The sequence below is a fragment of the Orcinus orca genome, chromosome 14 (genome assembly GCF_937001465.1).
Source record: "Orcinus orca chromosome 14, mOrcOrc1.1, whole genome shotgun sequence".
NCBI lineage: Eukaryota > Metazoa > Chordata > Mammalia > Artiodactyla > Delphinidae > Orcinus > Orcinus orca.
This window is the reverse complement of record NC_064572.1, coordinates 55,754,828-55,782,449: the sequence shown is the minus strand read 5'-3', so window position 1 is coordinate 55,782,449 and position 27,622 is coordinate 55,754,828. Positions and strand designations below refer to the sequence as shown.

Below are 27,622 nucleotides of genomic sequence, written 5' to 3'. Positions count from 1 at the left end.
AGTTTCTGGACTTGAGATTTCTAGAAATTAGTTATTTAACTCCTTTATTTCATAGATGAGGAAAATGGAATTGAGACTCACCTAAAGTCATTCAGCTAACAAAACAACAGAGATGTGAGGGGCACTAAATGAGAACTTGAGGAATGCTTCCATAAGGAAAGTACATATGCGATTTTGTGTGTGTGACATCTTTGGCTGCTCAAAGAATTTGGGTTTGTTTGTTTGTTTGCTTTGTTTTTGCTTGCTTTTTGGCTAAATTTAGGCTCAGTGAAGTCTGAATCAATATTTCTGTGTTAGGATTAGGCTACATGATCCAGCCTAAAAAAAGTTAAACATATTGCCCAACTGAAATAAAGTCATCTTCTAACAGATGTAGGATATGAATCTGAAGTTTCAGAATCACAGACAACGTCATCTAGGGTCTTGTACAGAACATATGACACGCTGAGTGTTTCACAAATGGTTACTCCTATGATAATAACTCACTAAAACAAGTCATGTATTGAGTACTAGGTATATGCCTACTATTATATTAGGTGCTTTAATACAACATTCCTATGAGTTGCATACTTACATTTTATTTTACAAATGAGGAAACTGAAGTACCATGCCGAAGTTCACAGAGCTGGGAAGTGGGAATTCAAACTCTAGTCTGAATAACCTTAATGTCTGTATTCTTAAACCACTATAGCTCAGAGTTTCTCACTACAGTAGCTATCACTTATTAAGGATTTATCATGCGATAGGAAGTATGTTACATATATCAGCCTGTTTTCACAACTCTTGTGGTTGATGTTATCTTCTCTACTTTTATAGATATATGCTGAATGAAATATAATAGCTTCAGGAGCAACTCACCTAACCAGAGGAAATTAACATAAGCAGAAAAACTAACTGTACTTTAGGGAAATCTTTGATATTCTAGCAATCTGGGAAAGACTCAATGTTTTATTTTATTTTTCTCCCCCTTCCTCTACTCCTTCTTAATAAAAGGAGATCCCAAAGAATATTGCTTGGTTCACTTGTGGAATCTTCAAATAATTTTAAAAAAACCCACAAGTAACTGATTCAATCAATAAAGCCATTTAACAACTATCAGTTCTAATCTCTAACAGATTTATAATGTAGATTCCCAAGGAGGACAGAGAAAATTGGAGAAAGAGATTAATAAAATAGTTATATGCAATACTTTTCTATAAAAGTCTTTGTAAATTACATAATTTGCATAATCTTGGTAAATTAAAACAATATGCTCAAGTTCACAGACCTAGCTAATTAGAAAAATAAAATTAAAATAGCCTACACATTTGAAAAAGTATATCATTCCTTGTTATAACTGCCCCCTGCAGTGGAAGCCGTGGAGTCCTAACCAATGCACGCCAGGGAAGTCCCTAAACCAATCTTTGATAAAAGAATAATTGCTGGCTCTGTTCCATCATGAAACACTTTTTAAAGTCATAATATCTCACTATATTAGAGTATCTGAAGTAAATTTTTTTAACTGTTTACAAAATTCATTATTTTGTAATGTTTACAAAATTCATTATTCACAACATATTTTAAACTACTAGCTTTGCAACCAGCTGGAAATGCTAGCATTTTAAATCATATCAAGTAAAAATTAATGTTGCATTCTAGCTATTAGATAAGTGAGACTGGCAGAAGTTTTATTTACTATAGAGACAACACACACAAATGCACAGGTAGATGGATTCTCCATAGAGCTCTTTGGTTTAGTTGGCTGTGCAAAGTTGTCATAGGGGATCCAGTCACCAGGATATGTTAAATTATGTTCAGTATCTTCTATTTGAGAAGAGATGTACATAATGTTATTTCAGAAAATGTTCCATACAATCAATGACTGGGTATTCTAAAATGTCCAACAACACTTGGCTAGTTGGAAAATTCACTTATGTAGAATATCTGTCATCAGTAATACCAAATAAAAAGCATTAATGGTAATAATACAAAGGAAATTCTACATACACTAGCATAGTGGTTCTCAAACTTTCTAGTTTCAGGACCTCTCTGCATTCTTAAAAATTACTGTATGTATGTACAATTCCTTTTAAAATAGAATAAACCCATTTATGGACAATTAACTATTTTCCCAAACAAAAATCAGTGAGAAGAGTGGCATGGTTTACATTTTGCAAATCTATTTTTATATCTGTTTCTGCATTCAATTTGTTGCAATATCATGTGTCACACAGAAAACTACACCGTACACTCGAGAGAATGAGAGAGAACAAGGCAACACAAATAACATCCCAGTATCGTTACAAAGGTAGTTTTGACCTCATGGACATCTAAAAGGATGTTGAGGACCACATGTTGAGGACTGCTGCAGTAGGAATAAACAGTAATTAGAACGAAGAATGAATCTAAGAAATCTTGGGAGAACAAGAAGACAACATTTAAATCTGCACTAATATAACCATTTGCTACTGAGCACTTGAAATGTGCTAGTAAGTGTAAAATACACAGTGTTCAAAGCCTTAGTATGAAGAAGAGATAAAATATCTCATTAAACGTCTATATTGATTAAATGGTGAAATGGTAAATTTCTTGATATACTGTATTAAATAAAATACATTATTAAAATTTATTTTACATCTTTATTTTTATTCTTTTTAATGTGGCTATTAGAAAACTTTAAATTATGTATGTGGTTCACATTCTATTTCTATTGGACAGAGCTGATATAGATGAAAGAATAATTTCCTAAACTAGATCCAATCCAACATACAATCTTAGGAATTAGGACAGAATTATTATTCTGATTTCATCATTTCCCTGCATCATTCTGGAAGAAAAGATTTGCTGGACAGGTAGCAAATTTAAATACGGTATAAAATATAGACGAAGAATCAAAGATATCTGAAGTAATAAAAACTGAGTTTCTTGCTTTGGTCATTTCAGATATGTATATAGGGACAATGGCAATCTGTACACTTTGGTCACACCTCAATGAAATTTATTTTTCAAACCCAAAGATGAATAGTTCAGCAATACATTAAGTGCTCTTAATATAAAGCAGGGATCCTTCAGTCTCCATGAGTCCAGGGAATACCCATGGTGCATAGAAAAACTACTTTACAAAAGACTTGAGTAGCTTCCTGAGATACTAAGCAAATGTTACTATGTCAAAAGATTGGTGAACAAATGTACATTTATATGTTTTAAGTTAAAATAAAAAGCACTGAATATACTTTGCTTTACCAACTTTTAAAATAAACTGACCTAAACTACCAGTTAGGGCCACACCAGATGAGAGGCCTTAACCGTATTTAGAGTCTACAAAGGAGACTATTTTAGGCCCTGTTCCTGGGTAAAGGTATTTTGTTCTTCTTTTTTGTATGTTTTTTCACAGTTCCTTATTAGGATACTAGGTTATAAAATCAGTGCTCTATAACCTTCTACTAAGATGTGAAAAGTTGGCTACTTTCAAGGTGTGAAGAATCTCCCTCCCCAACTAAATAGCACCGGCCCAAGTGAAACTGCTTTCTTTAAGTGATGTAAACCACATCTTTCAAAGGAGACTAGGAAGGATGTGGATTCTGAAACAAAACTTTAACACTCAAAAAAAAAAAATCACAATGCGATTGACCTTATAGATAACTGAAAACTAAGTCTACTTAATACAAAGGAAATGTTAGTCCTGATGCTCAGAAATTTCAGTGTTTGCTTATCAGAAAGGCAAACTGGCCTGGGTGATTTTATTCACTTATTTCACAAGATGGGAAAAAAGGAAATTGCATCAACAGGTTACCCTTATAGGATAAAATGCTACTTTTAAAATGTGTGATTTGAGGTAGTCACAATTCTCAACCAATTTACTGTTCTTTAATAAAAATGTCTGGATCAAAACCAAGTTAATTCGAAACACAGCTTTCTTTAATGACTAGGTTCAAACTTCACAATGACCTTTCAATTAAGGTGAATTAGTAAAATTTTAATAGTTTCTATTTTTAAAAGGCACAGACATTTATTATAATTATTCCCTGCAAAATGTTTTTTGACTGCTTACTAAACTGTCACCAAGTTATAAATATCAACTTAAGAACAACTAGTTATTCATATAAGGCTTAGCAGTCTTAACATTTTTATAGTGCAAGAAGGGATCCTTATCACAGGAGAAAAAGTAGAAAAATCCAAACTTTCCAGAGCTTTCTCAGCTCCACCTCCTTCTTCATTCATCTTCTGTTGATCTTTCGCTACTCTCTCTTCCTCAATTCAAGTAAATATAAGCAAGTTAATTTCCGTACACTATGCCAGACTAAGCTGCTACACTGGAACAGTGAGCAGTACCCCTTTCTGAAGCCATTGCTTTTCCCTTTCAGAAAAATTCATATGTACCATACCCCAGCCCTGAAGAGTTCAGAGAGCGCGTGACATCCCTTAATTCAGAGAGGGCCCGTGTGTGTGTGTGTGTGTGTGTGTGTGTGTGTGTGTGTGTGTGTGTGTGTGTGTGTGTGTGTGTGTAGGGGTGGTGGTGCAGGTAGGTTGATAAAGGTGGTATCTGTAGAGCTTGAGGCTTGATATAGAAGGTTGTAAAGCAGTTCCCTAGTGGCTTAGTGGTTAGGATTCGGGGCTTTCACTGCTGTGGCCCGGGTCTGACCCCTAGTCAGGGAACCAAGATCCCGCAAGATGCGTGCAAGTCGCAGCCAAAAAAAAAAAAAAAACCAAGAAAGCTTGTAAAGGAAAGTACTGAAGCCACAGGACAGGATGGGAAGGGGCTGGCTGGCTTATGTGAATGCTTACTTTGTCAAGGCTCTTTCTTAAATACTTTATGTGTATTAACTAAGTTAGTCTTCTTATCTACCCTGTGAGGTAAGTTCTATTACTATTTTCCCCATTTTATAGAAAGGGAGCTACAAATAGCAAGGCAGTATCATACTGGACACTTCTAGAGGTTCTCTGGTTCATAAGTTATGGGTTTTTTTAAATAAATAAATAAATTTATTTATTTATTTTTGGCTGTGTTGGGTCTTCATTGCTGTGCGTGGGCTTCTTATTACGGTGGCTTCTCTTGTTGAGGAGCACGGGCTCTAGGCGCACGGGCTTCAGTAGTTGTGGCTCGCGGGCTCACTAGTTGTGGCTCGCGGGCTCTAGAGCGCAGGCTCAGTAGTTGTGGTGCACGGGCTTAGTGGCTCCACAGCATGTGGGATCTTCCCAGACCAGGGCTCAAACCTGTATCCCCTGCATTGGCAGGCAGATTCTCTTTTTTTTTAATTAATTAATTAATTTATTTATTTATTTATTTTTGGCTGTGTTGGGTCTTCGTTTCTGTGCGAGGGCTTTTTCTAGTTGCAGCGAGTGGGGGCCACTCTTCATCGCGGTGCGCAGGCCTCTCACTGTCGCGGCCTCTCGTTGCGGAACACAAGCTCCAGACGCGCAGGCTCAGTAGTTGTGGCGCACGGGCCTAGATGCTCCGCGGCATGTGGGATTTTCCCAGACCAGGGCTCAAACCCGTGTCTCCTGCATTGGCAGGCATATTCTCAACCACTGCACCACCAGGGAAGCCCCTGGTTTGTAACTTATAATGACCATTTTTCTTCAACTGTAAATATAGTCAAATTATTCATGTCCTAACATCCTGAGTTAATTTTGAATGGGAGGATAAGTAGCAACTACAATATGGCTTTGCAATTAAAAAAACAGTTGGCAGACGACTTTACAACCCACTCAAAATTAGACACACCTTGGTTATGTATTTATGTAGCGACAGCCTTCCCTTTTTGTGTCTTATGAATCTCTGGTCACTCTTCTTTAATGAGATTGCTTTACTTTACATAGAATTTAATGATACATTCATACCATAATTAAAACTGATATTATCAGATATTCTAGAATACATATTTCTCTCCCGTACCAGTTCTATCTCTAGGAACAAAGTTTTGAACAAATTTGTCCCTGGGCCACATCCTTTCTTCTAAACTAGGAAATACTGCTATAGGTACGGGTTCTTTGAACCCCATGGTCTCTGACCACAGATACAGAGTACATGGAATAAGGCAAAGAGCATGGCATTTTTTTGAGCCAGAAAAGTCTCAGTTGAAACCGAGCTCTGCCCCTTACTAGTCATTTTACCCTCTGGCAAGGTATACTACACATAACCTGACTCTCAGATTCCTGTCTGTTAAGTGGGAACAGTATCTTCCTCATGGTCACAGCAGTTAGGTGATTGGCTTTGGTTGCACTAACTGACTAGATGAAAGATACATGGAAAATGCCTGGCACAGAGTAGGTACTGAAGTAAACGGTGGCAATCACTTGTATTATTTATATGTATTACACATATGCATAAATGATGCATTTTTGTAATATCTGTGGTTTATTAAATTGCTTAAGACACTTTTACCACCATAGCCTTCATTCTTTCCCATCTCATCTCGTTTGAAAAGGGTACAAAATTTTCCAAAAATAAGTTTGTTCCAAACACCTAGATGGGCAAGTTTTATCGAAGTTCACACATACACGTTTATTTGGAATGCTGTTGGCTGGATTGCCTTTTTACGTAAATGTTTTTCTCTGAGAGAACTCATCTGCAAACTTTAGAATCCTTTTTCTTTATTAATCTTCCTTCTCTTTCATCCCTGTTATCTAGGTTCCACTAGATTCCACTTCGTGTGGATTCTTCCATCCCTTATACCTTATCACATGGCCACAACTCTAGCGGATGCCCCATGATCTCCAGTATGAACTGCAGAGCTCCTTCCTTGCCCTCTTTCTCCTTCCTCCTCCAGTCTAACTACCTCTAATTACTACCACTAATTTCATTATGTTGTTCCTCTATTTAAGAAACTCCAATGGTTTCTTGCTAAGAACAGGAAAAAAAAAGTCCCAACTTCCCCACCTGCTGATTTGGTCCAGCCCCCATGCAATCTCACTTACCTCCCACAAGTTGCCAGCATGCTCCCATTGGGCTTACTTTATTACTCCCTAATTCTTCCCTTTAAGCCTCGTTCACATTGTTTTCCCCACTGGATTACTTTTCCCACTTGCTTTTGCCCATCCAAATCCTATCATCCTTCAATGGCCAGCCAGCCTAAAAAATTACCTTTACTTTAAGCCCTCTCTTTACAGTTCTGCACCCACTGATATCCTTTCTCTGATCTCCTATAGAGCAAATTGTTTCTATGGCACATGGTGGCTTTTACACATTGCTTTGCTTTGCTGTGTTTTCATGTGTCAGCCCTGCCTACCCTGAGGCAGGAATCTTTTTTTTTTTTAAAACTTTGTGTTTTCTGTAGCATCTAGCCCAAAGCTCAACATAATAGATGTTCAATAATTGGTAGTTACATTTTGGCCCAGAGGTTCCATCAAGCCCCTTTAAACACTCCTGACACAACAAGTACAAACTTCTCACTCTTGTTACCGACTTCCTACCAAATCCTCTCCACATACCTTAAGCTTTGCTCTCACCTTCCCCCTGCTTGACAAGTCTCCTGACCTTCATTGTAGGCAAACTTCCCTTTACCATCCTAAAATGATTTCCTCCGTTTCCTTTCACCTCTCTGACCTAAGTAAAGTCTAGCTCTTTCTTGAACCCTATGCCATGGAGAATCTCCCTTTCTCTTCTCACCTGATTTAAATGATGAAGTAGGCAAACTCATCCTCACTCATCACTATTATCTGCTCCTCCTTTGACCCTTTTCCTCTTCCCCATTCACCAATTTTTTCTAACTTCTGTATTACAGCAGCAACTACTTTATAATATTCTTCTCCACTCTAATCTGTCAACTTCAGTAAATATTCATATCGTTAGCCCTTCATATTCCTTATTCCCCTTAGCTCTGTAGGCCTACATCACCTCTCCACAGCAGCAAGGCCAACCCCGAACACTGAGAGGCCTCTGAGGGCTCTATCTTGGACCTGTGAGCATCTCTAACTAGAACCACCTTTGCAGCCATTTCTCTCAATTCCCCACTAAATCTGATTTCTGCTGTGCCTCACTCACTTAATCCATACCTTTCACTACTCCATTTCAAATGCTGCTCCATTAACTAAGCAGACTCGGGGCAGTGTACTTAAAATACAGACTCCAAGGAGCTTTTAATTCACTACACAGAGCGTCAATTTTCAATCTTAGCTACACCTGAGAATGTAAAAAAAGAAGATGCCTGAGCCCCACTCCCAGAAATTGATTTAACTGGCCTGCATTCGGGCCTGGGCAATGATGGCCAGGTTTGAGACCACCGTGTTAGGCACTTGCTGGCTAGAATGCACTTCCTGCACACTTAGGCAGTCTTAGGATCAATCATGTTAGGCCTGTTCTTTCCTGCACCCTCAATCCCACCCCTGCACCTTTTTAAAAAATTTTGGGATACAATCCCAACTCTTTAAGCTTAATTGGGGTCATCATAACCTGACCTTCTACTTATTTCAGGGAACCGTCGCTCTAAACTATTTCCAAACTCTCACAGAAATGTGATACAATGATTATTGGAAAAAGCTAGTACTGTAGGGCTACAGTAATTGAGTCATAAACTCAATCTACATAGAAAGAGCTGTTAACCTGGGGCAAAAAGGAAGAATCACTAAAATGGTTCAGAGCTAAGTTATTGATGGCAATCAGGTTCCTAAGCAAACCTCCAGAAGCTCTATTTGATCCACATGGAGGCTGGAAAACAACCAAGCAGCCACAAGCTGTCTTTCCCTGCCCCCCACACCAAGGCATTCTCCACCTACAGATGAATTCGGACATTGTGCCAGCTCCCTGCTTTTCTCGCCCTCTGGAGGACCAAGCACAGATTTTCTTGACTAAGGCTTTACATTGCTATAGCTCAGAATTCCAGCTCTAGAAATCTCTGACAAATACATACCACATATCATCATCAATAAGTTGCTCATCTCTCCCTTGCTCTCCTAACTCTTGCTGCAAAACCTAAGTCCTTTTCTCTCCTGATGTGACTCAGAACATCAGTGCTAATGATAAACCTCTGTCATTTCTAAGAGGCTTAAATTCTGAATGTCACTTAAAAAAACAAAAAAACAATGCTACCAACCCTGCTTGTAAGGCACCAGAAACTGCCTTCAGAAATCTCAAGTGTTACTATTCATTCGTATCCTCTTCTGATTTAACCGGTCTTTTCAAGGTTTTATTCAAGATCTTAAAAAACTTCTTGCACTCTATTCTTCTGTTTGTCTAGTAGTACAAGTCCATATTCCTTTATTACACTTCCAAAATCCTCTAAGCTCTTAAAACTGAAAGAGCTTATTTGGTGATAAAACATGTACCTGATCTGAACTCTCCGACAATCCAACCTGAGCTGAACTGACAGGAAGCTACTTATAGACCTTACCTCATTTGGTGTGAACAACACATACATTTCACTGCAGAGCTGTTAATATGCTTGATTATGGGGAAATGGCCAGGACCCCACTGTGGATATTATACATAATTTATGTACTGAATTACCTTTCTAAAATCCGAAGAACTCTGAATTTCAAAGCCCCAAGGTTTCAGATAACAGTCTGTAGACCTGTATCCACACTGTATCAATTTCTCCAAGTTTTTATTTCAAGCCTTCAGTTTTTCAATTACACAGAAATAAATAAGTTTGGGGGAGCGTGCTTACTTGAGGACCTAAATTCATTCACATAACTGTTCCTATAAGCATGTATGCATTCACTGTTTTAAACTGACTTAGAAATGAACTGTTGAAACACTGCCTATTTGCCAGTTAAGAACTTCCCAGATAAGCTCGGAAAGCCCAGGAAACCAACAGCAAGAACTGGGTCTACAAGCAGTTGGGTGACAAATTCCTTCAAAGCATTTCCCAAGGTAATTTCTACCCGCAACTCCAACTTATCAATCAACTGTACTAATTTTGTAAAGTGTCATTTTATCACTGTCTACACTCTGCTGTGCTCATTTAACGTAAAGAGCTTGTTCTAACAATTTCCAGTTCACAGTCCTTAGACATTTTCGAAAAACCTACCAAATCAAAACATTATTCCTATAATACTTTAAATTAGAGTGAGCTATTTTAGTAAGTTCTTAGTCATTTAAGAGGGAGGTTTTAAGAAATGAATTGCAAGCAGGAATAAACAAAATGTACCATGGTCTCTAAACTTTTACCATTTTGTCATGCACGGCTGCATGACAAGTCATGCGCTTTAAATGTACTAAAGTTTCAAGAAGTATTTAAATATGATGTCAAATAAAAATCTCAAAAATCAGAGGTTAATTTTGTGTGTGTGCTCCAAAGTAAACAGTCAAAACCACCAGTAGAAACGGGGAAGAGGGGCTGTCCCATTACATCATCTGGCAATATGTAGTTTGAAGCCTGAGAGCGCTCTCCAAATAATCCTTAAAAAAATCCATCTGGGAAATCATCCCCGTGAAGCTTAGATCACTTGAGTTTAAATAAAAGGTTAAAAATGCTTCCCCACCTTACGTCACACGCCTGTATCATATGAAAAATAAAACCACCATCGAGGCTGACAGTAACGGAAAGGTCACAATTAGGTGGAAACTCGCCGCAGACTGTTCAATCTGAAAGGGGAACGGAAAGAAAAGCGAGGAAAAGGGGGAAATATTCGCTCTCCCAAGCTCAGCGGAAAACCCACTCCCGCCTGCCTGACACCTTATCCTTATCCAACAGATGATGCCGACTCCAAGATGCTGGTCATTTCCTTAGAGAAAGTGGGAACCCCCCAAGCCAGAAAATAACCGAAAACAGCCAGCGTATCCGGCCACCCCGACATTTCCCGAGGGTGGAAGGTGCAGATCGCGAAGTGATCACGGCTGCCCACGAGGCACAACTCTTTGATTTCGGCCCGAGAAAGGGGAGCCTGAGCGCTTCTCCCCGGGCGGGTCCGGGGCTCCCCGGAGGATACGCGGGTCCCCGGGCAGCCCTCTCCCCCCGTCCCGACCTGCCGTCGGGGCGCCCCGCGGCCCCCGCCCGGCACCTACCGCAGTCGCACCGGCGCCAGCCGACACGATGGGCGGCAGCTTCTCGCGCTCCGGTTCCTTCCCTTTCTTCTCCTCGGGCGCAGTCGCCGCCACAGCCGGCGGCGCGGCGGGCGAGGGCACCCGATCCACCTCACTCATGTCAAGCTGAGCAGCGGGAGCGCTAGGCGGCGGCGGCAGCGGCGGCCGGGCTGCTGCTGGGGCTGGCGCTGCTGCCGCCGCGGCCGCGAGAGGGCTCTGCGCCGTCGCGTCCAACCTCAGCCGCCGCTCCGCCCCCGCCCGCGCCCGCGCCCGCGCCGCGCCCGCGCACCCGCCGCGCACCCGCACCGCGCGCGCGCCCGGATGCCCCGCCCCCGCCCCCGCTTGCTCCACCCGCCAGCCGCTCCCGCTTGCTGCTCTCCTCAATCGCCCCCGCCCCGCCCCCTGCTGGGCTCGCGGGTCGCGCGTCCTGGACGCTGGCCGCGGCCGCCCTTGCTAACCCCTGGGGCCAGGAGACGAGGCGCCGCCGCCGCTGCGCCGCCCTGTTGTTTGCGGACTGTCGCCCCAGATGGCAAGGAGGGGGTTCGGACTAGAGGCTCGGGACTGGGGGGGGACAAGGCGAGGCCTGCAAAGGGTCGCGCAGGGATAGAGCGTTCCCGAGTGGCGTCTGTGGGGCGGGGCGAGCGCGGCAGCCTCCTCTGCACGGACGGCCCTGACTTGGGGCGCGTAGACCCGCGGGATCTAGGCTGGTGGCCTTTTCCTCCCCAGCGCCCGCAAAGCCGTCGCCTTGGGGCCAATGCTTGTCCCTGCCACCCCTGCCCGCCCACACGCCCGCTTGCCCCAGGAGAGAGGTCTCGAGCGTGCGCATCCTTTTTTAGTCGACCGACCCTTTCTAGATGCCCAGAGATCCCCTACCTACAAAGGAAAAGCCTAGGGTGGGGGGAAGGGAAGTGAGACGTCGTGGGCCCCACCTTCCGCACCGCAGGGTGGGACGGCCAGGCCACACTTTCCATTCCTGTTCCTCTCGTCCCCACTTGGACTGCCAAATCCGCCTCTCCCTTCCCGTCCCCACGCGCCTACATCTCGCTCTCTCCCTGCATCCCTTTGCTGCCTCCGATCCCTTCCTTTTATAAGTTACAGATGGACAGACCCAAGCTCTGCCGCATTAATGTCATCATTAATATGGGAACGAACTTTAAAACCGAGGAGGAAAGCTTTTAATCATGATACTAAACCACCCCCAGCCCCGCCTCCATCCCCACCCCCACGATGAAGCCACATAGACATTTCCTTTCCTTTCCGCCCCTCCTTTTGCTTTTCTCAGTCTGCTGGAGCTGCGGAGACACCTGCTGATTTAAGGGAAGGGAGAGAGCAAGAATGCGCTGCATCGCCTATTAAAAGTAGGGAATTTCTTGACGTTCACATCTTCAGATTTTTCGGTTGCGGCTTTGTTATTTTACTTGAGATTGAGTGAATTTTCAGATCAAGGATACCGAGATCCAAATAACCAAAAAAATCTCTGAAACATGTTTGAGACGATGTTTGGGTTATCTATTATTTTACATAATTCAGAGTTATTAGCATAACTAAGTACTAGTTACAGTGCATCGTGAAATGAGGTTGCATGTTTTTCAAACCCAGACTTTGTAACAAGCAGATCTGAAGCAAACCATGTAATGAATATAATAATTAGTATTCCAGATTACCTTCTAAATTGTAAATTCTGACGTTCATTTGTAGAAAGGCTTTCTAGTTTTACTATAGTTGCTGTCATCACCTATTTAAATGTTAGTTAGGAAAAGGTTTGAAGTGCCATATAGTCGGCAAAAAGTATTTCATTGCTAATTAGCCTTGGAGGGAAATGATGTGGACACATTACTTTGAAGCATTCTCCTTTCTATTTTTCTTGAATTCTTTTTCAGAATTTTCTTTCCTTCTTAGACCTCTGAAATACTCATTCTATAGGGAGGAACATACAGTTATTTCCTACTTTTAGCAGGTGAGTGTGCTGATCTTTTGATACAGCAACAACTGAAATGTTATTTTATAAACGGAAGACTTTCCAGTTCAAGATAGTCTATACTGCGAAGCTAGGTTAATAGAACAAATAGTAGGGAAAGTAGCACAATCAGCCCTCCACACCCACAGGCTCTGCCTCCACCGATCGAAAATATTAGAAAAAAAATTCCAGAAGTTCCATAAAGCAAAACTTGAATTTGCCACCATTTGTATAGCATTTACATTGTATTAGGAATTATAAGTAATCTAGAGATGATTTAAAGTATGTGGGGGGCTTCCCTGGTGGCACACTGGTTAAGAATCCGCCTGCCAATGCAGGGGTCACGGGTTCGAACCCTGGTCTGGGAAGATCCCACATGCCGCGGAGCAGCTAACCCCGGGCGCCACAACTACTGAGCCTGCATTCTAGAGCCTGCGAGCCACAACTACTGAGACTGTGCTCCAAAACTACTGAACCCCGCGCGCCTAAATCCTGTGCTCCACAACAAGAGAAGCCACCGCAATGAGAAGCCCACGCACTGCAAAGAAGAGTAGCCCCCGCTCGCCACAACTAGAGGAAAGCCCGCATGCAGTAATGAATACCCAATGCCGCCAAAGATAAATTTATAAAAAATAAATGAATAAAGTATGTGGGACCATATGTGTAGGTTATATGCAAAGACTATAACATTTTATAAGGGACTTGAGCATCCTTGGATTTTGGTATCCACAGGGGCCCTGGAAACAATCCCCCTTGGTTGGAGAGACAACTGTATCCTTTTTCCTAGTGTTTTCAACTAGATTTAGTAATCGGTGATTAAAATGATTGGATGAGAAACCACGTGAATTACATGCCTTATGCCTTCTCTTTTCATGTGTGAGACTAAAAGTTTGTACATGTCACATTCAATAGAACAAAATGCTTTAATACTGGCAAAACAAGGCAAGTCGGAAATTTTAATTTCTGCTACTGCACCAGAATAGATAATCCACTTCTACACAAGTCCACTGATTAATTCACCTGTGAGTTACATACAAAAAAATGATAATTCGTTGATGTTCTCTTTTACTTCCTGTTAAATACCTTGCTCTCAATGCACCACCGCATCCCTTCTTCATGCTCATGGGCTCCAGGATGGAGGCTGGAGAGTGGGAAAGGGGCTGCTGGAAAGCTGCAGAGTGATGGCTCCAGTGGGCTTGAGAAACATACTCCTACCTGCCACCAACATGCTTCTGAAGGCCCAGGTAGGAGTGAAAGGGTTGTGGTACAGGACATACAGAGAGCTCTGGTCATTCTGTACAGAGGTGTGCAGAAGATGCCTTTCAGCTCTGCCAAGTGTCAGCAAAAAGTGCAACAGTGATGGCATCTAAGTACAAACCCGTTAGCCCAGGAAAAAGTGGGAGTGAGGCAGGAGAAGCATTTCACCGTGAGCTCATTCATATACCTATGGGGTATAGGAGTTTGGGGGCAGGGTGGGGAAGCTACAGATCTGGTTATTTCCGTGAAAGAAAAGCAAAGACCAAATTACAAGGTAATGAAAGGTATAAATTATAGATAACATTCTACTGTAATTATATACAGTGATACTACAGTGAACAGTAGCAAAGTAAGTTCTGACAGGTTGGTTAAAAGTGGTTTATAAATAACACCTTAATTATATAAGGTAAAGCTATGAATTAGTGAATTTTTTTTTATACAGCAGGTTCTTATTAGTCATCCATTTTATACACATCAGTGTATACATGTCAATCCCAATCGCCCAATTCATTGCACCCCCAACCCCACCACTGCCACGGCTTTCCCCCCTTGGTGTCCATACATTTGTCTCTACATCTGTGTCTCATTTTCTGCCCTGCAAACCGGTTCATCTGTACCATTTTTCTAGGTTCCACATATATGCACTAATATACGATATTTGTTGTTCTCTTTCTGACTTACTTCACTCTGTATGACAGTCTCTAGATCCATCCACGTCTCAACAAATGACCCAATTTCATTCCTTTTTATGGCTGAGTAATATTCCATTGCAGAAATGTACCACGTCTTCTTTATCCATTCGTCTGTCATTGGGTTTTTCTGGGTATATGCCCAGTAGTGGGATTGCTAGGTCGTATGGTAATTCTATTTTTAGTTTTTTAAGGAACCTCCATACTGTTCTCCATAGTGGCTGTATCAATTTACATTCCCACCAATGGTGCAAGAGGGTTCCCTTTTCTCCACACTCTCTCCACCGTTTGTTGTTTGTAGATTTTCTGATGATGCCCATTCTAACTGGTGTGAGGTGATACCTAATTGTACTTTTGATTTGCATTTCTCTAATAATTAGTGATGTTGAGCAGCTTTTCATGTGCTTCTTGGCCATCTGTATGTCTTCTTCGAAGAAATGCCTATTTAGGTCTTCTGTCCATTTTTGGATTGGGTTGTTTGTTTTTTTAATATTGAGCTGTATGAGCTGTTTATATATTTTGGAGATTAATCCTTTGTCCGTTGGTTCATTTGCAAATATTTTCTCCCATTCTGAGGGTTGTCTTTTCTTCTTGTTTATGGTTTCCTTTGCTGTGCAAAAGCTTTGAAGTTCATTAGGTCCCATTTGTTTATTTTTGTTTTTATTTCCATTACTCTAGGAGGTGGATCAAAAAAGATCTTGCTGTGATTTATGTCAAAGAGTGTTCTTCCTATATTTTCCTCTAAGAGTTTTATAGTGTCCGGTGTTACATTTAGGTCTCGAATCCATTTTGAGTTTATTTTTGTGTATGGTGTTAGGGAATGTTCTAATTTCATTCTTTTACATGTAGGTGTCCAGTTTTCCCAGCACAACTTATTGAAGAGACTGTCTTTTCTCCATTGTATATCCTTGCCTCCTTTGTCATACATTAGTTGACCATAGGTGCGTGGGTTTGTCTCTGGGCTTTCTATCTTGTTCCATTGATCTATATTTCTGCTTTTGTGCCAGTACCATATTGTCTTGATTACTGTAGCTTTGTAGTATAGTCTGAAGTCAGGGAGTCAGATTCCTCCAGCTCCACTCCTCAGGACTCCTTTGGCTATTAGGGGTCTTTTTTGTTTCCATACAAATTTTAAGATTTTTTTGTTCTAGTTCTGTAAAAAAATGCCATTGGTAATTTGATAGGGATTGCATTGAATCTGTAGATTGCTTTGGGTAGTATAGTCATTTTCACAATATTGATTCTTCCAATCCAAGAACGTGGTATATCTCTCCATCTGTTGGCATCATCTTTAATTTCTTTCATCAGTGTCTTATAGTTTTCTGCATACAGGTTTTTTGTCTCCCTAAGTAGGTTTATTCCTAGGTATTTTATTCTTTCTATTGCAATGGTAAATGGGAGTGTTTCCTTCATTTCTCTTTCAGATTTTTCATCATTAGTATATAAGAATGCAAGAGATTTCTGTGCATTAATTTTTTATCCTGCAACTTTATCAAATTCATTGATTAGCTCTAGTAGTTTTCTGGGGGCATCTTTAAGATTCTCTATGTATAGTATCATGTCATCTGCAAACAGTGACAGTTTTACTTCTTCTTTTCCAATTTGTATTCCTTTTATTTCTTTTTCTTCTCTGATTGCCATGGCTAGGACTTCCAAAACTATGTTGAATAATAGTGGTGAGAGTGGACATCCTTGTCTTTTTCTGATCTTAGAGGAAATGCTTTCAATTTTTCACCATTGAGAATGGTGTTTCTGTGGGTTTGTCTTATATGGCCTTTATTATGTTGAGGTAGGTTCCTTCTATGTCCACTTTCTGGAAAGTTTTTTATCATAAATGGGGGTTGAATTTTGGTGAAAGTATTTTCTGCATCTATTGAGATGATCATATGGTTTTTATTCTTCATTTTGTTAGTATGGTATATCATATTGATTGATTTGCGTATATTGAAGAATCCTTCCATCCCTGGGATAAATCCCACTTGATCATGGTGTATGATCCTTTTAATGTGTTGCTGCATTCTGTTTGCTAGTGTTTTGCATCTATATTCATCAGTGATATTGGTCTGTAATTTTCTTTTTGTGTAGTATCTTTGTCTGGTTTTGGTATCAGGATGATGGTGGCCTCATAGAACGAGTATGGGAGTGTTCCTTCCTCTGCAATTTTTTGGAAGAGTTTGAGAAGGACAGGTGTTTGCTCTTCTCTAAATGTTTGATAGAATTCACCTGTGAAGCCATCTGGTCCCAGGCTTTTGTTTGTTGGAAGATTTTTAAACACAGTTTCAATTTCATTACTTGTGATCGGTCTGTTCATATTTTCTATTTCTTCCTGTTCAGTCTTGGAAGGTAATACCTTTTTAAGAATTTGTCCATTTCTTCCAGGTTGTCCATTTTATTGGCATAGAGTTGCTTGTAGTAGTCTCTTAGGATGCTTTGTATTTCTGCAGTGTCTGTTGTAACGTCTCCTTTTTCATTTCTAATTTTATTGATTTGATTCCTCTCCCTCTTTTATCTTGATGAGTCTGGCTAATAGTTTATCAATCTTGTTTATCTTCTCAAAGAACCAGCTTTTAGTTTTACTGACCTTTGCAATTGTTTTCTTTGTTTCTATTTCATTTATTTCTGCTCTGATCTTTATGTTTGCTTTCCTTCTGCTAACATTGGGTTTTGTTTGTTCTTTCTCTAGTTCCTTTAGTTGTAAGTTAGATTGTTTATTTGAGATTTTTCTTGTTTCTTGAGGTAGGCTTGCATAGCTATAAACTTCCCTCTTAGAACTGCTTTTGCTGCATCCCATAGGTTTTGGATCGTCGTGTTTTCATTGTCATTTGTCTCTAGGTATTTTTTGATTTCCTCTTTGATTTCTTCAGTGATCTCTTGGTTATTTATTAACATATTGTTTAGCCTCCATGTGTTTGTGTTTTTTACGGTTTTTTTCCCTGTAATTCATTTCTAATCTCATAGCGTTGTGGTCAGAAAAGGTGCTTGATACGATTTCAATTTTCTTAAATTTACTGATGCTTGATTTGTGACCCAAGATGTGATCTATCCTGGAGAATGTTCCATGCGCACTTGAGAGGAAAGTGTAATCTGGTGTTTTTGGATGGAATATCCTATAAATATCAATTAAATCTATCTGGTCTATTTTGTCATTTAAAGCTTCTGTTTCATTATTTATTTTCACTTTGGATGTCCATTGGTGTAAGCGAGGTGTTAAAGTCCCCCACTATTATTGTGTTACTGTCAATTTCCTCTTTTAGAGCTGTTAGCAGTTGCCTTATGTAGTGAGGTGCTCCTATGTTGGGTGCAAATATATTTATAATTGTTATATCTTCTTCTTGGATTGATCCCTTGATCATTATGTAGTGTCCTTCCTTGTCTCTTGTAACATTCTTTATTTTAAAGTCTATTTTATCTGATATGAGTATTGCTACTCCAGCTTTCTTTTGATTTCCATTTGCATGGAATATCTTTTTCCATCCCCTCACTTTCAGTCTGTATGTGCCCCTAAGTCTGAAATGGGTCTCTTGTAGACAGCATATATATGGGTCTTGTTTTTGTATCCATTCAGCAAGCCTGTGTCTTTTGGTTGGAACATTGAATCCATTCACGTTTAAAGTAATCATCGATATGTATGTTGCTCTGACCATTTTCTTAATTGTTTTGGGTTTGTTTTTGTAGGTCCTTTTCTTCTCTTGTGTTTCCCACTGAGAGAAGTTCCTTTATCATTTGCTGTAGAGCTGGTTTGGTGGTGCTGAATTCTCTTAGCCTTTGCTTGTCTGTAAAACTTTTGATTTCTCCATTGAATCTGAATGAGATCCTTACCGGGTATAGTAATCTTGGTTGTAATTTCTCCCCTTTCATCACTTTAAGTATATCATGCCACTCCCTTCTGGCTTGTAGAGTTTCTGCTGAGAAATCAGCTGTTAACCTTATTGGAGTTCCCTTGTATGTTTTTTGTCGTTTTTCCCTTGCTGCTTTCAGTAATTTTTCTTTGTCTTTAATTTTTGCCAATTTGATTACTATGTGTCTGGGCGTGTTTCTCCTTGGGTTTATCCTGTATGGGACTCACTATGCTTCCTGGATTTGATTGACTATTTCCTTTCCCATGTTAGGGAAGTTTTCTACTATAATCTCTTCAAATATTTTCTCTGGTCCTTTCTCTCTCTCTTCTCCTTCTGGGACCCCTATAATGCTAATGTTTTTGCATTTAATGTTGTCCCAGAGGTCTCTTAGGCTGTCTTCATTTCTTTTCATTCTCTTTTCTTTATTCTGTTCCACAGCAGTGAATTCCACCTTTCTGTTTTCCAGGTCACTTATCCGTTCTTCTGCCTCACTTATTCTGCCATTGATTCCTTCTAGTGTAGTTTTCATTTCAGTTATTGTGTTGTTCATCTCTGTTTGTTTGTTCTTTAATTCTTCTAGGTCTTTGTTAAACATTTCTTGCATCTTCTCGATCTTTGCCTCCATTGTTTTTCCGAGGTCCTGGATCATCTTCACTATCATTATTCTGAGTTCTTTTTCTGGAAGGTTGCCTATGTCCACTTCGTTTAGTTGTTTTTCTGAGGTTTTATCTTGTTCTTTCATGTGGTACTTAGCCCTCTGCCTTTTCATCTTGTCTATGTTTCTGTGAATGAGGTTTTTGTTCCACAGGCTGCAGAATTGTAGTTCTTCTTGCTTCTGCTGTCTGCCCTCTGGTGGATGAGGCTATCTAAGAGTCTGGTGGATGAAGCTATCTAAGAGGCTTGTGCAAGTTTCCTGATGGGAGGCACTAGTGGTGGGTAGAGCTGACTGTTGCTCTGGTGGGCAGAGCTCAGTAAAACTTTAATCTGCTTGACTGCTGATGGGTGGGGCTAGGTTCCCTCCCTATTGGTTGTTTGGCCTGAGGCAACCCAACACTGGAGGCTGCCTGGGCTCTTTGATGGGACTAATGTTGGACTCTGGGAGGGCTCACACCAAGGAGTGCTTCCCATAACTTCTGCTGCCAGTGTCCTTGTCCTCACAGTGAGCCACCACTGCCCCCCACCTCTGCAGGAGAGCCTCCAACACTGGCAAGTAGGTCTCTTTCAGTCTCCCTTGGGGTCACTGCTCCTTCCCCTGGGTCCCAATGTGCACACTACTTTGTCTGTGCCCTCCAAGAGTGGAGTCTCTTTTTCCCCCAGTCCTGTCAGAGTCCTGCAATCAAATCCCGCTAGCCTTCAAAGTCTGATTCTCTAGGAATTCCTTCTCCCGTTCCTGGACCCCCAGGTTGGGAAGCCTGACGTGGGGTTCAGAACGTTCACTCCAGTGGGTGGACTTATGTGGTATAACTGTTCTCCAGTCTGTGAGTCACCCACTCAGCAGTTTTGGGATTTGATTTTATTGTGATTGCACCCCCCTACCGTCTCATCGTGGCTTCTCCTTTGTCTTTGGATGTGGGGTATCTTTTTTGGTGAGTTCCAGTGTCTTCCTGTCGATGATTGTCCAGCATTTAGTTGTGATTCTGGTGTTCTCGCAAGAGGGAGTGAGAGCACGTCCTTCTACTCTGCCATCTTGGTTCAGGGCCGTGAACTTTTTTTTTTTTAAAGAAAACATCTTTTTCACATTTCAACTGAGTGTTGTTCTAAAGTAGTAAACTTGGAGAAATGAACTTTAGCCATGTTGACACTGTTGAAAAACATTGTTAGAACTCTTCCTTAGATTTAATTGCTGTGGCTTTTAAAAACTACTGTTAAAAAATATAGCTTACCTTTATTACATGAACAATACATTTCCATTACAGAAAAAGTTATAAAATACAGATTAGCAAAATGAAGAAAATAAACTCTGGATCCTTCCCAACTTCAGGTAGTCACTAAGACCTTGGTCTGTATGTTTACAAAATCTCCCATCTGTCTGTCTGTCTACCTATCTATCTAAACACACACATAGTGTTTCTTGCTTTGTTTTTATAAAACAGAACATCCTGAAATACTGTTTTGTATCTGTGCAACTCATTCTTGAGAATACCCTCAGTGGTGCGGTAAATATATCTTTTGAGGATGCATTTTTAAAAATTACTCAATGTTATGGAGGGCCAAACTGAGGAATAGAGTGGATGATGATCAAACTTTATATTTTGAATCAGACCTCTCTCGAATCTGTTCTTTCTCTCTGGATTCCCATGGCCATTAACCTAGTCAATCCCTTAACATCTCTAACCCAAATTAATTCCATAGCTTTCCAACAGGTCTTGCCTTCAGTGTTTTACCTGCTCCTATTGCTACCAGAATGCCCTTTTCAAAATACATAACTTCTTGTCAGACCTTTCTTTAACAATACTTCAATGATGTCTCAAAGCAAAACTCTGAAACCCCTAGTGTAACATTCACCTGAATTCTTTATAAAGAGCTCCTTTTCTTAATGTCCTAACTAGAATCAATTGTTTCTTTCTTTCTGCTCCCAGAGTGTTGTACACACATATTTATGCACCTATTACACTACATTGTAGTTATTTGTTCCCCCAGTAGGTCATGGCAGAGAAGGGAAAGGCCATGTCTAATTGCACCTTGAATCCCCACATGTAGCACACTATCTGGAGTGTGCTGTTGAGAAGGCACTCAGTAAACTCAGAGTAAAGGAAAATAAGATGTTTTCTTAACGTGGCTTTTAAGGGGCTCTGAAAACTGTTTCCAAAGAGGAATGACAAAAATGCTTCAAGTGATGAGATGCACTTTTTTTTTTAATTGAAGTTGATTTACAATGTTTCAGGTATACAGCAAAATGATTCAGTTTTTTATATATATATGTATATATATATTCTTTTTAAGATTCTTTTCCATTAGAAAAGAATACGTTTTTACAAGATATTGAATATAGTTCCCTGTGATGTACAAGAGGTCCTTGCTGTTTATCTATTTTATATATGATAGTGTGTATCTGCTAATCCCAAATTCCTAATTTATCCCTCCCATCCCCTTTCCCCTTTGGTAACCATAAGTTTGTTTTCTATGTCTATGAGTCTATTTCTGTTTAATAGGTAAGTTCATTTGTATCATTTATTTTAGATTCCACATATAAGTGATATCATACGATATTTGTCTTTCTCTTTCTGACTTACTTCACTTAGTACGATAATCTCTAGGTCCATCCTTTTTGCTGCAAATGACATTAGTTCATTCTTTTTTATGGCTGAGTAATATTCCATTACACACACACATATATATATATATATATATATACACACACACACACACACATACATACATCTATATATATATCACATCTTCTTTATCGAGCTGCACTAATTTAGATGATTTGTTCTGGTATTGCTTCTTAAAAAAGTCTTGATCTTCTAGCACAGTGCTGTCCAATAGAACTTGCTGCAACGGTGGAAATGTTCTCTATCTGTACTGTCCTATATGTAGCCACTAGCCACATGTGGCTACTGAGTACTTGAAATGTGACTATCGTGACTGAGGAACTGAATTTTAAATTGTAGTTAATTTTAGTTAACTTGTATTTGAGTAGCCGGGTGTGACTAGTGGCCAGCATATTGGACAGCACAGCTCTAGAGTGTGAACTTGAAAAGAATAGCCCCAAATTAGTGGCACCCTTATTAATAAACTTTAATGTATCTTAACTTCATGCTTCAGAATATATGCAAGCAAACATTTCCCAAATGATGAGGGCAGGTCTAAACGAGCTCTAAATGGCTAAGCCTAAAAGACTAAATAGCTTCTTTCTTTTTTTGAGGGGGACGGTTCTTTTCTTTACTATTTTCACAGAAATTTGCATTTTCAGAAGTGGATGAGATTAACTACATTTGACTGCCTCTTGTCTTAGCCCAGTGCTATGTAGAAATGACCTTAATCTGGTGCTACGGAAAAGAAAGTGTTAATGGCAGTAAAGTTGAAATGTTTGTATATGTTTTCAAGTTGGTTTTGGATGCCCTCTTTAGACATTTCCAAAGAAATAACAATATCCAAAGAGATAAATATATCTACATATATTTATACCTCATCTAAATCTTAATCCCAATTTTGCATTTGCTTTCTACACACGAGACAAAAAAAAATAAAACAATAAATTTCATAATAAAAGCATGCATTTATTTATAATTTTAATTAATTAATTAATTTATAATTCCATGCATGATGCACCTATTTCAAATTTTCATGAGTCTAAGTTAACAGAAACTCTCTATGTCCTAAGGTTGCTGAAGATGGCAAAACAAGTCAGAATGGCAGACACTGTTATTCATTCTTTCTTTTTGTGTTGCTAGCAGAACACTGATTTAATTTGGCATGGCAATATGCCCAGTTAAAAGTGGTTTCTTTTCTGGACTTCCTTGCAGCTAGAGGTGGGCACGTGACATAATTCTGACCAATGAGGTGTAAGCTGAATGGTTTAGGGGAAGTTTTTGCTACCTTTGTCCTGCCTGAAATGAGGGTGTGATGTGTGTATATGGTGCTACAATCTTATAACCATGAGGCTGCAAGCATGAGGATGAATGTCAAAGGACTCAGGACAGTGTAGTGGGGAGACAGAAGGATTTTGGAACATTCATGAAATTGGGGAACTGATATACCAGCTTGGATTGTCTATATCTGGTTTTTCTGTCATTTGTAGCTAAACACATTTCTTTTACACTCAGCTTGCACACATACTAACCCACAATTTTTTTTTCTTAGTTGATCCCAAAACTAGTTAATTGGTTGGATTTCTACTGGTTTAACCTGTTGTTTCAGTTATAAAGACACACCCTAATCAAGTAAAATGTCTCATCTTAATTCTAAGATTTTCAGAAATTGTAGTAACCTTTATAAAAGCATGAACTTTATTGTTCAGAGTTAGAAAAGATGCCTCTAAATTTCAACTCAAGGTACTGGAAAGAGTTAAATTAGGAGTTATGAAAACTGGCTTTTAGTTTTGGTTCTTCCAGTTTTTAACTAATTAAACTAACTAACTTTGAGTTAGCTTCCTGATCCTTACATGGGTGTTGTGAAGCAAAATGAGAAAACAAACAAAAGTGCCTTTTGAATTACAATGCATTTTAATAAATCTAACTTAATGAGCTCTTACTAAGTAAGAGAATCTGCTAAGCACTTTCCCAGGATAGGTTCATGTATTCTCCTTAGGAATCTACTTTGAATATTGCCATAGAATAGGAACTCACCCCCATTTTATAGATGGGGAAATTAAGGAATCATCTAGCAGACTGTGCAGATTCATCTCTTTACTTCCCACAAAGCACAACATAGTTGCTCAAAAAAACCCAAAAAACTTCAGGCAGGAACAGATGTGCATTTTATTCCTTTTGAGATCCTGTAATTGTATACCATTTAGGATGTTGTAAACTCATAGATTTGGCCATGATAAAGGATGGCTACTGAAGGCTTACCCAGCACCTCCCTCTTGCCTGACTTCCTAATGGAACATTTTCTACTACAGATACTGAAATAATCATCCTTTATTAAGGTGGCAATCCAAGTTCAGCATCTCTGGCTAACAATTTCTCTTGCCTCTAGATGTTTTTGAGGACAGATACAGAGGATCTCCAGCCTTTTGTAACCTCCTGGCCCACAGGCTCAACAAACATTTTTGAATGGATGAATGTTAAATGTTTCACCAAGGCGCTGCTTTTGGAGGCTCTGCAAATGTTACTATGTTACAGTCATGTTTTGATCAGGAGAGCAACAGAGAATATTCTGGAAAGATCTGAGTAAATCTTACATTATTTAGATATATTAGGTATTAGAGTTTATTTCTGAAGGGCAGGCGAATATGAAATTGGGATTCCCAGTATCACTGTTTAGGTGGAGGCATTAGCACTTGGGGGATACACTCACATGGTAAATTTCCTCCAAAAACAAAAGAGATGCATTAAACCTTTCTGGGATGACTCTATTTCTATCAGATTTTTCTTCATAGGAAGCTGAAGCCCTGCGTCACTTCATCAGTGGCAGGATAAAGGTACCCTGTGATGTGAGGATTGCCAACATGAGGACACCTTCCAGAATGTCAAGGAGTTCCTTGCTTAAGTGTCTGTGCTAATGCATTCTGATGATTATGGACCATTGTTTCTTATCTCTGAGCCTTCTTTTCACCATGCAGGAGCTTTGCTTTGTGACAGAACGCTATATGGCACTAAAACATCTACTTGAAAAAAAAAGTGCTGTCAACGTAGAAGTATTAATACATGGTAAAAAACTCACGGTGAAAGTCAAGAAGTTCCATGACTACCTTGATACTCAAATGCTTTTATAATTATATTGATTACAAACCTCTTTTGGAAACCCATTTCTAACGACAAATTTGTACTCTTCATGATGGCCCTATCATAGCGTTAGTTTCTTTTGTCCATCGCCGCAGATGGGACACTAGTCTATAAGCCCAGAAAAGCCAGGATGAATGTCAATGCCCTCGGCTATCTCCCACTGTAGATAATGTGCCGCTGAAAGTTTTAATTTTAGAAGGCCTTCCTGACTGTTGCCAAAATTTGGCCTCTGTACCCCGGTGCTGCAATAAATCTTGGAGACAAAGTTTGGGGTGAGGTAGAAAAGAGTAGCTTTATTGCAGGGTGCCAAGCAAGGAGTCCCAGGCAGCTAGTGCCGAGACCCGAACTTCCTGAAGTCTTTCAGGGAAAGGTTTATAAGACAGGGTGAAGAAGGGGGTTTGTGCAGTGTGTGATAAGCTCGTGGGCGTTCTTTTATTTTATTTTATTTATTTATTTATTGGCTGTGTTGTGTCTGTTGCTGCACGCGGGCTTTCTCTAGTTGTGGCGAGCGGGGGCTACTCTTCATTGCGGTGCAAGGGCTTCTCATTGTGGTGGCTTCTGTTGTTGCAGAGCACAGGCTCTAGGTGTGCAGGCTTCAGTACTTGTGGCACGTGGGCTCAGTAGTTGTGGCTCACGGGCTCTAGAGCGCAGTCTCAGTAGTTGTGGTGCACGGGCTTAGTTGCTCTCTGGCACGTGGGATCTTTCTGGACCAGGGCTCGAACCCACATCCCCTGCGTTGGCAGGCGGATTCTTAACCACTGCGCCACCAGAGAAGCCCCATGGGCATTCTTCTGATTGATTGGTGGTGATGTAATTGGGAGTCAGCATCATCAACCTTATGGTTCTAACTGGTCTGGGGTCTACGTGCTTGTGGGCAGCATACAGTTAACTTCTTCCACCTGGTGGGGGGTTTCAGTATCTGCAAAACAGCTGAAAGGACATGGTTCAGAATGGTTATCTGTAGTCCTTGAGGAAGAACTAAAGGTCCTTGACTTTGTTTAATGGCTAAAGTATTATTATTTTGTCTTGCTTTACTGTTTTCCTTTCTTTCTGCATTTTCTCACTTCTCTGACTATATTTTTACTAAAGTTTTTCTACAGACAAAAGGCAGCCAGACGACATGCATAGGGGCTTATTCTGGGAAGGCCTCATAGGGTCCTGCTTGGTTACATGACCACCTTTATCTGGTTGATAAAATTGATAATTCAATCACCAATTAGCCAACATTACTGATCGCTTACTATACAGCAGGCGACATATTGGACTGGGTGCTTAGGATACAAGATTATGAAGCTATCCCCAGAAGTTTACAGTGTAGTGCCATGGTCCCCAAACTTTTGTGTAGCAGACTCTCTTGGTAGCTTTTTAAAATGCAGACTTTCAGACTTCACCCAGAGATTAAGACTGTCAAATTCCAAAATCCTCAGGTGGGAATGGGGGAAGGGTAGGCCTTCATGCTGTAGTCAACAGAATGGTAATCTCTAGAATGTGAATGTACCACCTCTGTGCCTGTAGAGTCTTGCAAGTAGGGTGGGTGTTGTAGAGTCTTCCTAATAACCATTTCCCCATCTTTTGGTAAATACACATTCTTCATACACACATTCTCTATCCCCACCCAGTGTGCTTCAGGAGACCGTGTCACCATGTCTGGTTGCCTGGGTCCACACGTTGCTCGGAGTTCATCAGCACGATCCCATCTCTCCATCACAGTGTTTGGCTTGGGAATGGGCACCTGACCCAATAAGAGGTGAAGAAGTGTTTTATGGGAACTTTCAGGGGAGGATGTGTTCTTACATAGACCACGTACAGGAACAACCTCCTCTCTTCCAAGATGTGGTAGAATAAGCAAGTTCCCAAGGAGTTCAGGATACCGCTCTTCAGAGTAAAGCTGACCCCATGGAGGACAGAGAAGGAAAAAAAGGGACCAAATATTTAATGACATTGACGAGCCACTCAATTTCTTTGGCTCCTTAACTCCTGTTTCTTTTGAGAAACAGTGTATGTGTGTGTATGTATGTGTGTCTGTGGTGTTTTTTGTTTGTTTGTTGTTCAGTTGTCGTCATTACTTGCAGTGAAATAAGTCCTAGCTGTTGTGGTAACTGTGAGGTTGCCCCAGGAATCCTCGTTGTAAACAAGCTACTCCAGGTGATTTTAAACTAGGTGGCCGTGAACCTAGTCTAATACGTTTGGATAGGTATCATTTTCACAGAGTAGAGGTGTCTGCCTCATAAGCTTATTTTTGAAAACTAAGGAAAATATGTAGGTTAATAAAAAATGTTTAATTAAATCATATTTAGTGAGTTGTGTTTTGAAGCTTTGACTCATTTGTCCATAATGCATCCATCAAGGATAAATGACTTTTGAAACTTAAACTCATACATTTTCTGCTCTGCTAGCGTAAGAAATGATTTCACTGCAACCACAATGACAACAATTGCTATGTCTCATGTGGTAAATCGGAGAAAATGAGTTTTAAGTCATCATTACTTAGGGAAAATTGAACTGTCACCTTAAAGAGCCAACAGATCAGAAAATTTCAACAAAGC

General features: G+C 40.2%; 1 protein-coding gene across 4 annotated transcripts in view; it reads right to left on the bottom strand.

Moving 5' to 3' along the window:
- Positions 1–11,213, bottom strand: part of HECTD2 (HECT domain E3 ubiquitin protein ligase 2) — an 83,069-nt gene extending 71,856 nt beyond the window's left edge. Inside the window, exon 1 of one of the 4 annotated variants that reach the window (XR_004476614.2) lies at positions 10,925–11,213. Coding sequence is in view for 2 of the 4 variants with exons in the window: in XM_049696519.1 (XP_049552476.1) it covers positions 10,925–11,062 (138 nt within the window). In the remaining 2 variants the exon portion in view is untranslated. The remainder of the gene's footprint in view (positions 1–10,924) is intronic. The other 3 variants (XR_007471133.1, XM_049696519.1, XM_004279390.4) reach the window with 3 other exon arrangements.
- Positions 11,214–27,622: the final 16,409 nt, after the last annotated feature.